This window comes from Ammodytes marinus (assembly GCF_949987685.1).
Source record: "Ammodytes marinus genome assembly, chromosome: 2".
Taxonomy (NCBI): Eukaryota; Metazoa; Chordata; class Actinopteri; order Uranoscopiformes; family Ammodytidae; genus Ammodytes; species Ammodytes marinus.
The window spans coordinates 34559330-34574666 of NC_137231.1; the positions used below are offsets into that span (position 1 = coordinate 34559330).

Consider the following 15337-nt stretch of genomic DNA (forward strand, 5'->3'; position numbering starts at 1 on the left):
AGCTTCCTGAAAAGTTACTGTTTCACTGATGTTGTTTACAGCAGCAGGGCCCACAGTTTGGTTTACAAAAATATCAGACAAATATAATAATAGTTTAGGGGTGTACGTGTGTGTGTGTGTGTGTGTGTGTGTGTGTGTGTGTGTGTGTGTGTGTGTGTGCGTGCGTGCGTGCGTGCGTGTGTTTGTGTGTGTGTGTGTGTGTGTTGCCCTGTTTGTATTGTGCAATAATTACCTGCTGAGCAACACACACTCAGGGATCTTTGCCAAGAGCTTGTGTTCTCATGGAAAGGGGTCGGGGACGGGGGGGGGGCTCTTGTGAAAATATATAAGAGCTGATCTTTGCCTCCTCAGTCACTCGCTTCAGAAGATTCTCCTGCTGCAAGTCTGCTACGAATTCTCTGAGCGTCCTCTTTGTAAAGTCCTGGCATTCCTTATCTTCCTGCAGAGGTATGTCTTTAATTTTCTATTTATTTTTAAATGTTTACTTGTGTATACATACTGTATTTATATTTCCATATATATATATTACCTGTAATATATATATATATATATATATATACTAGTGGTGGGCCGTTATCGGCGTTAACGTGCTGCGTTAACGCCAGACTCTTATCGGCGATAAAAAAAAATATCGCCGTTAATCTCTTATTCCACCTCCTGTTCGGCTCAAGGAGCCAGTCATTTGTACAGTTCAGACTCGGCCGTAATGCTGCTGCACACACACACACACACACACACACACACACACACACACACACACACACACACACACACACACACACACACAGACACACACGCTGAGACGAGGGGCGAAGCTTCTCTCACACACCCGCCGCTCTCTCTCTCTCCATCACTTGCCCACGACACAATCGGGTATTGGAACGCAGGGTGGGTGTGTGTGGCCACCGGTCGCCACGTGACTATAAGTTTCCAAGTTTTAAACGCTTCTATCTCTTCAACGTCAACGTCACCGTACCCGAATCCTAAATATCCCCATAGCAGACGCTATATTTCATCGGGGGGAAAACTTTGTTTTGCGCCACAGTTCGACTCGGCCGTAATGCTGCTGCACACACACACACACACAGACACAGACAGGCACACACACACGCTGCATGGCAGAGACGAGGGGCGCTACCAAAAAGACGAGAGAAGCGGTTGGAGCAGTTGGAGAGTTTAGAGACACATGCGCGCACATTTATTTACATAAAATCGCAATCGCAGTCATTTGTGCAGTTATGTAAAATGTTTCACTAAGGAAAATGACAGAAAAAGTAACGCACAGTGACTTTGATGAGTAACTTTAATCTGATTACTGGTTTGGAGATAGTAACGCGTTAGATTACTCGTTACTGAAAAAAGAGGTCCGATGCCGGTAACGCGTTACTAAGTAACATCTTGTTGAACATTATTTATTTTCATCACCAATTATCATAGTAGAACAGCTTCCTCAAGCAGTTTGTGATGCATGTTGGAAACAGGAGATGAGCCCCTGGTCTGATGCGCCACCTGGCTTGAGAAACACGTTCTCAAAGACTTACTTTGAGTCATTATTTAGGAGCACACACATATTATGAATGAATTCAAATGAGCCATTTTAATCTAGATTAATCTAGATTAATTCCAAAATTAATCTAGATTAATCTAGATTAAAAAAAATTAGAGGTGGGCATAGATTAATTTTTTTAATCTAGATTAATCTAGATTAATTTTGGAATTAATCTAGATTAATCTAGATTAAAATGGCTCATTTGAATTCATTCATAACATGTGTGTGCTCCTAAATAATGACTCAAAGTAAGTCTTTGAGAACGTGTTTCTCAAGCCAGGTGGCGCATCAGACCAGGGGCTCATCTCCTGTTTCCAACATGCATCACAAACTGCTTGAGGAAGCTGTTCTACTATGATAATTGGTGATGAAAATAAATAATGTTCAACAAGATGTTACATAGTAACGCGTTACCGGCATCGGACCTCTTTTTTCAGTAACGAGTAATCTAACGCGTTACTATCTCCAAACCAGTAATCAGATTGAAGTTACTCATCAAAGTCACTGTGCGTTACTTTTTCTGTCATTTTCCTTAGTGAAACATTTTACATAACTGCACAAGTGACTGCGATTGCGATTTTATGTAAATAAATGTGCGCGCATGTGTCTCTAAACTCTCCAACTGCTCCAACCGCTCCTCTCGTCTTTTTGGTAGCGCCCCTCGTCTCTGCCATGCAGCGTGTGTGTGTGCCTGTGTCTGTGTCTGTGTGTGTGTGTGCAGCAGCATTACGGCCGAGTCGAACTGTGGCGCAAAACAAAGTTTTCCCACCGATGAAATATAGCGTCTGCTATGGGGATATTTAGGATTCGGGTACGGTGACGTTGACGTTGAAGAGATAGAAGTGTTTAAAACTTGGAAACTTATAGTCACGTGGCGACCGGTGGCCACACACACCCACCCTGCGTTCCAATACCCGATTGTGTGGGCAAGTGATGGAGAGAGAGAGAGCGGCGGGTGTGTGAGAGAAGCTTCGCCCCTCGTCTCTGACATGCAGCGTGTGTGTCTGTGTGTGTGTGTGTGTGAGTGTGTGTGTGTGTGCGTGTGTGTGTGCGTGTGTGTGTGTGTGTGTGCGTGTGCAGCAGCATTACGGCCGAGTCTAAGCTGAACTGTACAAATGACTGGCTCCCTGAGCCGAACAGGAGGTGGAATAAGAGATTAACGGCGATATTTTTTTTATCGCCGATAAGAGTCTTGCGTTAACGCAGCACGTTAACGCCGATAACGGCCCACCACTAGAAATAAGTTAATATCTAACGAACACAAACACACAATCATAATTTAATTTAAAAGTTGAGGTCCTCAGTGTCATTCACCACGTCATACATGTTATTGACATTTATTATTATATGTTAAAGCTATATTTGTCCTTGACTAACTCGATCACTAATGACATTTTTCTAATGTTTACAGCTGAAACTTAAAGCACAGAACAGGTCTAAAGTTACTGTTGAAACACCTATCGCTGATTAAAGTCATAATGATAAAATCACATTATTAAACTCTGCTGAGTTTTATTTACTGTTTTTATCAATATCTATATATGTTCGCAACGTTTCAAAAAGCATAAACAGGAACTGTAAATAACAGTTCATGAAGAGAGCAACAGACTGGAACAGACTAGTTCAGTAGTTAATGTTAGAGCATCACCTGCTGGACAAAAGCCAGAACACACAAAAGGCTCAAAGTGGATCTCTCCTACAGCAAACCATCCATTATGGTGACTGTGATTATACAGGGGATGGACACAATAACAGTTGTTTGCAACATGATGGAGCTTCTGATGCTCATAATGTTATTATTGAGTGATGCTGCAGGGCTTGTTGATGTGGCTTAATGGTCTTGTTGGAGGCTCCAGTGTGTTGCTTGTTTCACAGTCTAACATATGTTACCAGAAATATAAAAGGACAAGTACACTGTAAAAGTGAGAACAACTTAGGTGTGCCTCAAGGGTCAATATTAGGGCCACTGTTATTTAGTATTTATATAAATGATATGCCAAACATCTGTCCATCTAATGTGCAATGCCAACTGTATGCTGATGACGCAGTTATCCATGTTCATGCAAAAAATACAGAGCAAGCCACTCACAAACTGACAGCTGCAATGGACAGTGTTTCAGAATATCTAGAGCGCTCCCAACTGGTTCTTAACCTAACTAAAACAGTCTGCATGTTTTTCTCAAAGAAGGCCTGTGACAAAAATACAGATTCCATGGTATCAATACAGGGCCAAAAACTTACAGTGGTCCAGGAATTCAAGTATTTAGGTGTTGTTATCGATTCACAATTAAATTTTAAGCAACAAGTAAAAAAAACAGTAAACAGAATGACATTTAATTTATCCAACTTCAGATACATTAGAGAAAATATGCCATTTGATTCAGCAAAACTATATTTTAATTCAATGATTATACCTCATATGACATACTGCATGACAAGCTGGGCATTGGCATGCAAGACCACGTTAACATCTGTGGAAACAGTATACAAACAAGCCATTAAGATTTTAGATTAAAAAAAAAAAAACCTATCACCACTGCAATATCTTAAAGAAGCACGATTTACTGAGTTGGCAAAACATGATCAAGTATGCAGACTGCACCCTGGTTTTTAAAATTCTCAACAGACTCGCCCCAGCGCCATTGCAAATGTTTATACAAAAAAATGAAAGTAGATCCACCAGGGCAAATTCTCGAGGTGACTGTATTGTTCCTTTTAGAAAAAGTGCCTATGGACAGGCTGTATTTTCATACCGTGCAACTCATACCTGGAACACACTACCCGCTGCTCTACGTGAGCTTCCCACTCTTGGCTCTTTTAAAAAACGTCTTAAAGTATGGCTGCTGGAATCTCAAAACTGTTCACACAAACTATCATAGATTTTTATTTTATTATATTTTTTATTTTTTAACATTATTTGAATAATTGTTTTTACTCACTTGTTCTGTCGGTTGCATGTTTATTTTTTATTTTTTAGATTGTCTGTTTTTATTTATGAGTACACGCGTATGTTTGTTTTATGTGATTGGTGTCGACCAATCAAGGGACAAAGGATGCAAATTAGCACTTGCTACAATCCTGTATATTTACATGTAAATGTCTATTAATATGCAATGTCCCTTTTAAATAAATAAACTTAACTTAAGTAAACACTTCAGAACAATAGTCCTGTAAAATTAAATGTAATCTTTGTAAAAAAATACATTTCTCATGCTGTAGTTGTATCAGTAGTGTTAACGATAGAATTAAGACAACATACAAACAAGTTAAGTGTTCATCTCAACAAAAACTGAACATTTAGGACTGTCACAGTGTTTCTATGCTGTGGCAGTTCTACCTTTTCTTAAGTAAAAGTTATTATTCTACTGCCACAGATATACTGTCAAAGAGTATTTGTTTAAAGAGTGTTTTAAGCATTCAAAGACTGACTGTAATATAAATACACATTTCCATATGTTAGCTATCGTTGGAACTACAAGCTTAATATACAGTCCCCTCCATAAGTATCGGAACAGTGAGGCCAATTCCTTTATTTTTTTGCTGTAGACTGGAAACATTTGGGTTTGACACCAAAAGATTAATATGAGACAATAGCTCAACATTTCAGCTTTCATTTCCAGGTATTCACATCTGGATCTGATACACAACTGAGAAGATATAATTTTTTGAAAAAGAACACAACATTTTTAGGCAAGCAAAAGTATTGGAACAGATAGACTTTAAATAAATTAAAGTGAATAAACCGTAATATTTTGTCGCAAATACTTTGCTTGCAATAACTGCATCAAGCCTGTGACCCATTGACATCACAAAACGTTTGCATTCTTCTTTTGTGGTGCTTTTCCAGGCTTTCACCGCAGCCTCATTCAGTTGCTGTTTGTTTTGGGGGGTTACTCCCTTCGGTCTCCTCTTTAGCAGGTAAAATGCATGCTCTATAGCGTTTAAGACTGGAGATTGACTTGGCCAGTCTAAAACCTTCCATGTCCTGCCCCTGATTAACTCCTTTGTTGTTTTTGCAGTTTTTTTGGATCCCTATCTTGCTGCATGATGGAGCATCTTCCAATCAGTTTGGTTGCATCTTTCTTTAAATTGTCAGACCGAATGTTTCTGTCGACTTCTAAGTTCATTTTGCTGTTGCCATCATGTGTTACTGTGTTGTTGTCAAGATGAACCTTTACCAAAGTGATGGAAAGGCTAAAGTTTGGAGAAAGAAAGGATCTACTCATGATCCCAAACATACAGGCTCATCTGTGAAACACGGTGGAGGCAATGTCATGGCTTGGGCTTGCATGGCTTCTTCTGGGACGGGCTCATTATTCTTCATTGATGATGTAACACATGATGGCAACAGCAAAATGAACTCAGAAGTTTACAGAAACATTTTGTCTGACAATTTAAGGAAAGATGCAACCAAACTGATTGGAAGATCCTTCATCATGCAGCAAGATAATGACCCAAAACACAACAAAGGAGTTAATCATGCGGTTTCCGCTTCCTGTCTGTGAGTTTGAATTGTCTGTGAATTGTTTGGTACTTGGCTTTTTGACACTTTTCTGGATTATCGACCACTGATTTTGGATTTTGGACATCGGACTGATTGATACACGGTAAAGACCCCTGCCTGGTTTACGACTCTGATTTGGAACAACGGACTGTGGAAACAGTAACAGAGCTAGCGACGACTAGCATCTGGCTGCTAGGCTACCAGCCGACAGTGCTAACAGCTGGCCGGCTGACAGCTGCCAAAAGCAGGAGAAAGGTCGTAACCGGGAAGAATGGGGCCGAAGAAGGCTTTCACGGCCGAAGAAGGCGAGGACATTAAAAGTTCTCTCGACTTCCTTTCTGAAGAAGTATCCAAGATGAGGAAACAACAACGAGACATCCTAGACCTGGCCGGGGAGATCAAAATGTTGCGGTTGCAGAGTGAAGAAAAGGATAAACGAATTATCCACCTTGAAGGCAGAGTGTCTGACCTGGAACAGTACACGAGGATAAACAACGTCATCGTTACCGGGCTCCACGTTAAAACCCGGTCATACACTTGGGCGGTGAGCGATGACAACGGGGGGGAGCCCGGTGAAAGGGATGGCAGCTCAACGGAGCAACAGGTGGCTGCTTTCCTGCAGACGAAGGGGATTGAGCTACACTGCAGTGACATCGAGGCATGCCACCCACTGCCCAGGAGGAAAACCAGCGATATTCCAGCGGTCATCATCAGGTTTGTTAACCGCAAGCACAAGACCGCACTGCTGAAACAGGGGAGGAAGCTGAAAGGAACAAACGTGTTCCTAAACGAGCATCTGACAAAGCAGAACGCCGACATTGCCAGAATGGCTCGCATCTTAAAAAAGCAGGGAAGAATTCAGAACACTTGGACTGCAAATTGCAAAATCTTCATCAAACTAAATGGTTCACCCGAGGAGGCTAAAGTAATGGTCATCAGAGACATTGCGGAGCTGGACAAGTTCCAATGAGTCCGAACTGGAAACATAGTGAGTAATAAACATACACAATCATGACACACTCTGAAGGAAATAATTCATCTACATCTGGACACATTATTTCTTTAACAGAACTAGAATCCTTTGCATATACAGAGCATAACTCACAAGACATAGAAAATGACATTGATCCGGATAACAACTTACTTAACAACTTCAAAAACAGCTGCTGTTATTACACAGATGAGCAATTTAATATACATTTCCAATCAGTAAACACCATGTCACTTATCCACTTTAATAGCAGAAGTCTATATGCCAACTTCCACAGCATAAAAGAATATATAAAACTATTCAAGATTCCATTTAACATTATTGCAATATCAGAGACTTGGATCAGCACTGAGAAAGGTGTGGACTTTGGGATTGATGGCTATGATCTGAATTATACTAACAGAGGCAAAAAAAGTGGAGGAGGTGTGGCTATCTATGTGGACAAAAGACTGAAATACAAGGTGGTGGAAAACATGACAACAGCGGTTGATGATTTATTGGAATGTGTTACAGTAGAAATATGTATGGAAAAGACCAAGAATGTTATTGTCAGTTGTATATACAGAGCTCCCGGATCGAGCATTGAAATATTTAAAGATTGGATGGAAAATATGTTCACAATATCATTGCAAAATAATATGTTCATTTGTGGGGATTATAATATTGACCTTTTGAATCCATAAAAACATAAAATTACAGAGGAATTTATCAATACTATGTACAGTATGGGTCTATATCCTACAATAACAAGACCTAGTAGAATTACTTCTCATTCGGCAACATTAATAGACAATATATTCACAAATACTATGGATAACAATACAGTAAGCGGACTGCTATACAGTGACATCAGTGACCATTTGCCTGTTTTTGTTGTTTATCACTGTAACTATACGAAACCAAAGAACACCAGTCATTTTAAATACAAAAGACTGAGAACCGAAGAAAACATAAATGCATTAAGGAATGACTTACTGAAACAGAATTGGAGGGTAATATATGAGGTAGATGATACTGACGAAGCATATAATGGATTTCTTAACGTTTTTAAATCACTTTATGACAAACACTGTCCTGTGAAACAATACAGTGATGGACATAAACAGACAACTAGTCCGTGGATCAATAAGGGTTTGAAAAATGCCTGCAAAAAGAAAAATACACTGTATAGAAAATGTATGAAAAATCCAACTGCAGAAGCAGAAAATAAGTATAAAAAGTATAGAAATAAATTAACCAATATAATGAGGATATGTAAGAAAGAATACTATAATAAAATACTAGAGAATAACAAAAACAACATGAAAGGTTTATGGAATGTGCTAAATAGTATTATTAGAAATGGATCAAAAAATACAGGTTACCCTGAGTATTTTATGGAGAAAGAAAATACAATAGATAATATGGATGATGTGGTTGATGGTTTTAACAAATTCTTCGTAAATGTGGGACCAAATTTGGCAGAAAAAATTAATGACCCAGGATCTGTGAGATCTGAAGACAATAATTATGATTTAATAGACATTAATCCAAAATCAATGTTTCTAAAAGCAGTGGAAGAGAGTGAAATTATAGAGATTGTTCATAATTGTAAAAACAAGACTTCTACCGACTATAATGACATTGACATGAGAATAGTTAAACATGTCATTGAAGGAATCGCAAAACCACTTACGCACATTTGATCAGATATCTTAAATGGTTCTTAATGGTGTCAATAGACTCTGTTGAACATGCTCATGTACAGTTTAATCGTATATCAGTTGTCAGAGACTAACATCGAGTCTCCTGACTGCATCACCTCCATGGTCTAGCGATATAATTATAGGCAAAGCAGACCAATCATGTTCCATCTGCTAACATCATTATGATCGAAATTTAGAGGATGATGCATTTCTCTTTGTATAGCTTTTGTAATTCCATTACATGTTCTTCATGCTTTTTTTTCAGCTCCTTTGTGTGTTGTTTGTCCTTTTCCCTCGAGTGCTCCAGTTCCGCCAGTTCCTTTGTATCTTGTTCGTGCTTCTTCTTCATCTTCTCAATTTCTTCTTTAAATTTTTTTTCATTTTGCTCGGAGAGACTTTGTAAGTTATGTATTTCCTCCATGTGCTTCTCTATCAACGCTTCGAAGTCCTTGTTGTATGTATTTGCGAAGTCATTGAATTCTTCGGCTTTTTCTCTGGCCTCCTCTTCGTAGTCCATCTTCATTTCATCCATTTTCTTCTTATAGTTTGAGACAATTACAAGATGCCTGACTGCTTCTCCTTGCACTATGCAGCAGCATTCCGGAGTATAGGCCAGCCTGAAGCATAATGTGTGCGGCGCTTAGTTGTTACACCAACAACTAGCAGTGGGTTGGCAAAGAGGAAGGTGTGGTACTTCATATCAGGCAGTTTGTTCATTGCGGAAAGTACCAACTTGAGGGCGCTGATTGTAATACTGTATTTACAGTGCAGAGACTTTCATTGTGCTGAAGGGAAGATGTTTGATCCTGAACTACTGTACATTAAACAGCACTTGATTGTGTTCCCTATCGGATAGCTTTTGTTTTCTTTGACTTCACTTTGGAAGAATTACTATCTTGCTGTATCATGTATCAATGTATTAATATGCTGTCAGTTGCCATGTCTACCTTTTTTAACCAATGATAATGAGTGTGGATTCTCTGAAGGCTCATGACTCTTTCATCTAATAACCAAATACATTCAAACAAAGACTGTATTATATCCTGTCTGTTCACAAATCTGTGTTCCCTGGCCTCCACATGCAAAGCAGCATCATACTGCACAAGCTTGTTTGGCTTGTAATAGCGAGTTTATACACTATAAGTCACATCTCACTCAACACCTCATTGTAAAAAAAGCTGGAAGTGGGCTGTTCTATAAACACAGCACATCACTGTGAACATATGTGTAACATCATATCATAGTAAGGCAGCCAAGAAGCTGCAAGAAGTCCTGCATGCCTTTAGTTGATACAGTTTGAGATTGCTCTGATCTGTGTGTGTGTGTGTGTGTGTGTGTGTGTGTGTGTGTGTGTGTGTGTGTGTGTGTGTGTGTGTGTGTGTGTGTGTGTGTGACATATTATTGGGGAGTGAGGAAGAAATTTTGTATGTTGAGTAATGGTTAGGAAGGTACTGTATGGAGCAGGCCTACTGTTCATGTTGGGGAATATCCACTTTTATTTGCTTTTTCTTATATTTGTATACATCTGTTTGTGGCTTGCAATGTTTTCATTTGCTGTTAAATAAAAGTTTTACTTCATTAAAGATATGTTCCTCCTCAACAATCTTTTCAAAAGGTATGCTATTTCATACACCACAACGCACATGTTTCACATTGGATACTTGTAATGAAAAGAACAACGCCAACACAGTTGTTTTGACCCAGATAAGTTTATAAAAAATAAAAACTCACTCATGGTCACCTAATAATGTCAAATTTAATACCAATGAATCCTGTATGTACAGGACAGTCTGTTGTGTACATATTGAGCTGAATGTTGTAGATACTTTGAGCTCCCTCATCGCCTGCCTTTCTGCAATGAATAATTGAATGAATAACAACTTTCTTAAAGTAAATGAGGATAAAACAACACAGTCTTCCCAAAGATATACTGTAAGAGAGGCAGGCTCTGTTTGCATTTTTAAACGCCACTTGAAAACCGTGCCTTTCACAGCAGCACCATGTCAAATGTGCATGCTGAACATGCAGTCAGAAATGCTGTTTTTAAATGACTATTTTTTTCACTGATTTATTATTTTATGGATCTTTCTTTTATTGACTGCAGCAGCAACCGAATAGTGCAAATAATAATATCAAAAGCATCAGCATGGATGCAAAATATAATAATAACCAAGTTAACATTTAAAAAGCAAGTGACAGTAAGACACTTAGTAGACAGACAGTTAAACATTTTTGATTGTCCAGTCTGACTCCTACGGGTGTGGCCAATTGCATTTAACAAAATAAAAAAAATCACCAGGTGACAGTAAGCCTTAGCCTGAAAGTAACAAGTACTCACAAGCTCCCTGGAAATGTACTGGAGTCAAAACTAAGAACAACCTAAATTCTATGAAAAATCTAATGCAAATCAGCCAGTGCCTTTTGTCTCAGGTACTTCTCCAAGCAGTAGATAGCGACGGGATCTGTGTATATGTCAAACTTATTTGCAAAGAGGTGATGCTGTGTAAGCATCCACTGCAAGTCTCCAACCCCATACACACATATTGCCCTGACATGGTTGCCTTCGCATTTTGGGTACACCGCCTCCAGTGAACCCCGTGACCCCTCATGCCAATGCCACTTCACCAGCCGTGCAATTGCATTAACGTCTGACATGTCGTACTTGGCGTTGAGCCAATTTGAGCCAGGAACACCAGGGACCCGTTGAATGGTTGCCCAGAGAAACTCATCAGGACTATAGGTGTCTTTGGACCATTCGATCAGTGTCAGTATTCTGTGGTCCTCCAAAACGCTGCGGATGTAGCCTCGGTTAACCACAATGTAGGCACCTCCTGACATAATCGGCAGGTTAAAAGGAGGTGGCGTCTTTTGTTTTCCCGCTACCTAAAACAGTTGAGATATGGAATTAGTGATTAATGTTGACCACGGTCAATCTGAATAGAAGGTTTTTTCATGTCAAACTAACTGTGCAAATAATAGATATCACCATTTAATACATAATACCTATCTCTTAACCTTACCTCAAGATTCCCATTAACCACCTCGAAAGAATTTGTAAACCTATACTTCTTATTTTCAGGCATTCTTTCAGACTCCATGCTGTTGCCGCCCCTCAGGTAACGCAACGCCCTTACAATCTCCAAGTTGGTTTTAAGAGGAAAATCCTGGCCACAAAGGTTGATGAAGTATTTCCATTTTGTGCTGGCATTGTAGAGATCAGCCATACAGTTAAGGTCAGCCTGAACACGTGGCCAGGCAGCATAGACCACTGTCACACGTTTGCTGACTAAGAAGACATTTGGGAAACAGGAAGTAATGGCTTCAATGGCAGAGATGACTGAGCCCTCTGATTTATTGTCCACATGGATGCAATAAATATTTTGGGGTGCATAGATGGCTCGTAGCAGTCGTTCAAAGTTCTGCACCTATAAAATATGAAAAGAAAAAATGTAATACCGTTTGTATAAGATATTTATATCATACCAGAATATTGATACTGCATATAGGAAATATTAAGTTAATTGTTTAGACCTAGTATGTTTTTTAAAAGGTAATTTAATTAATTCTAATTTTCATACCTTTTGATGCACAACTATAGAGTATGCAAGAGGGAAGTCCTCTTCTTCTTGGCTTAACGGGAAAGTTAAGTACTTCCTGCTTAACTTGAAGTTCCTGTAAATACACAACATTTAGAAAATACCACAGGGAATGTATGCTGCTTAATTTTTGTTTTCCTCAGAATGATTCAATTAAGTTCATTTAAAAACAATGGCTTATAGTTGTACAATTACTATAGTTTAAAGCAGGGTTTCTCAACGGGGGCGGTACCGCCCCCTGGGGGGCGTTCGTACAACCTAGGGGGGCGCTGGGACCAGGCTGGGACACGAGAGCTTTTTTAATAAATATATTTTAAACTTTCTTAAAAATCTTATAAATATTTTGACTGCAAAAATAGGTTACCTGAAATAAACAGCCTATTTTAACTTTTCATGTTTCTAACCCCTCGACCTCTTTTTAACTATTCTCTACAATGTTCTGCGGTCTGCTGACTGTCACAGCCAGTGGTGTAGTCTACGTGATACGCAGGTATACGCAGTATACCCACTAAGAAAGCTCCAGCATTTCCGTATGCCCACTAAGAAATGCGAAATGATACGTAACAATTTCGATAGTGACAGAACTTAACTGTCATACTTTCATTCATAAATTCAACCTGTGCGCTGTGTCCCTGTGGAAGTCGCAACGGACTTATAATAGATAAGCGGGACCAGGCATTACCCCACGGCCCGTTTCATTGCGGAAAGAAAGGGCGATGTCCAACCCGAAAATACTGGCAGCGCGACACAACATTCAGCTCAGTAGTCCCCTCGGGAGACGCGCACGGTGCTGTCGGAGCACACCAAAAGCGCGCAGGGACTTATTTTCTCCCAGTGAGGAAAAAGTAATATTCTCAGTTTGCATAACCCGTTTGAAATTCATATTAACTTTTGCGAGCACTTCAAGATCGGATCATCAGTGCAGTTTATGTCATGAAAGAAAGACGATAAAAACAAACACAACGGTCAATTATCATAGGCTTAGGTGGCTTGATTGATTCACCACGTCAACTCATGCACTGAGTAGGTAACATGAAAGAAAACCAGAGCGAGAGTTTATTTAAAAAAACATTTGGAAATGGGGCTGCCCTCAGTTGCCCATGCACTGTGTATAGTCTATTCAGCCTCATCTGTGGAAAAAAGATATAGCTGGACAACAGAGTTCTTCTGCTTCATTCCTCTGACTGCATTAAATTGCATTCCTTATATTACAGAGAAATATGTCCCATAAAAGAAAAAGAGCACCAAGCCCATCCCAGAGGACCCTGCATAATATTTTATTTTAAATTAATATTGTTATGGAAAATCCATGTCTTTCTTCAAAAGCTTCTTATTCATCCGACCAGTCATTGTCCTCTCAAAGTGCACCAGATTCATGCATTTCACTTTAAATAGGTAAAAAAAATCTCCCTGGAAGAGTCGGGACTTACTGATTTTTGTGTTTTTCTATTGTAGAGTCATCAGAAGGCGGGAAACAATGTATTTTAATATAAAAAAAAATCTGGGGGAGACCCCCATATCCCCCCAATTTTATTTGGGAATAGAAATCCTAAGCTCTGTGTTTCTAAAGGCAGGCTAAGGTGTCAAATGTTTTTGCCTTTGCTGCACCTAATGCAGAAACAACAAAATTGTAAACTAGCCACGGTGTAAGCCATATGTTTAATGTGTAAATGCTATGCTGCATATTCAAGAAGAGGCTAGGAGGGAATCATCACAGTATACCCACTACAAAAAACTAGACTACACCACTAGTCACAGCCTTAGAAAAGAGAAGGCTCTGCAGACAGCCAATCAGAGGTCTTTGAGTCAGAACAACCAGCCAATCAAAGCCTTAGCGGCAGAGGAATCAGCCAATCACAGACTGGTATAATGACGTTTACTGATATTGCTAATGCTAGCGCAGCGAGATTCAAACTTAAACTAACTATTGTCTCTGAGGTGGAGAAAACACAGAGTAATCAGCCAAAGCATGGAGTTAACTAACACACAAGCAGAACCATGTTAAAGACACATGTTTCTATTGATTAAAAAGAAAAAATAGATTACAACCAATGCTGATAGTGTTTTTTCTTTTTATGCAACCAGCCACCTGACAGTGGGTTAAATCTGCCTATCATAGAACAGGCTCATATTGGGAATTTTTTTAAATAATTCTTATAAGAAACCAAAACAGCACAGAAAATATGTTTTATTGTTGATAGAGGATGTAGCCAAAACATATTCTTAATTGTGTGTGTGTGTGTGTGTTTGTGTTTTTTTTTTGTTTTTGTTTTTTTTTGGGGGGGGGGGGGGGGGCTAGAGTATCTCGGTAAGGTTAGGGGGGCGTTTGCTCCAAAAAGGTTGAGAACCACTGGTTTAAAGCAACACACCTGCAGTCTTGGGTTGCATTAATATAATATTCGTCTGGGATCTGGATACTTTTTCGGAAGTCTTTAGTGATAGTCAGTAATTTGGTCTGCTCCAGTGTCTCCTCGTCTCCCTGCTGGATTGCTGTGCAGTTGCACACTGACTCCGGGCTACCATCATCACCTGTATACTCCAACCACCTGTACCTGAGAATGTATGTGGGATTGAAGTCTATTGTGGGCCCACTTAGCAGGAAAAGTGTCCATAGTGATCCAAGTACCACACTGAGCTTCAGTGCCAGGAGCAGTGGGCTTCTTGGCCTCATGATTTGATAGGAGCACCTCAACTAAAATGCTCTTACAGTGGGAGTTCTTTCAAAGAGTCACTCAATTATTGTTTCTCTCTAGGAAACATTAAGTGTCAGAAATAGATACAGCCAACTTGGTATACACTACTGAGCTGTTTATTAATTAGTTCTGATGACGTCTGATGGCCCAGTAACTTCAACATTTGGTTTCACTGCATACAGGCATGGCAATAAATGAGCGGCAATTGTTTGATGTTTAGATCAATTCTTCTTATCATGGATCCAGTTAGATACGTCACTCCACTGATCATTGCCCCTGAAAACAAGATAAGAGAAGTGATAATGGGCACTGCAATTGT

At 39.5% G+C, this 15337-nt stretch overlaps 1 protein-coding gene across 1 annotated transcript; it reads right to left on the reverse strand.

Annotated features, from left to right (window-relative positions):
• Positions 1 to 11126: 11126 nt before the first annotated feature.
• Positions 11127 to 15036, reverse strand: LOC307268461 (beta-1,3-galactosyl-O-glycosyl-glycoprotein beta-1,6-N-acetylglucosaminyltransferase-like; the record flags this gene model as incomplete). The annotated part of the gene is made up of 4 exons (XM_080051099.1): positions 14695 to 15036; positions 12308 to 12401; positions 11750 to 12154; positions 11127 to 11612 (listed from the first exon to the last, which is right to left on the reverse strand). The coding sequence occupies exons 1-4, from the start codon at positions 14994 to 14996 to the stop codon at positions 11127 to 11129; spliced, it is 1287 nt and encodes a 428-aa protein (XP_079907225.1). The 5' UTR covers positions 14997 to 15036.
• Positions 15037 to 15337: the final 301 nt, after the last annotated feature.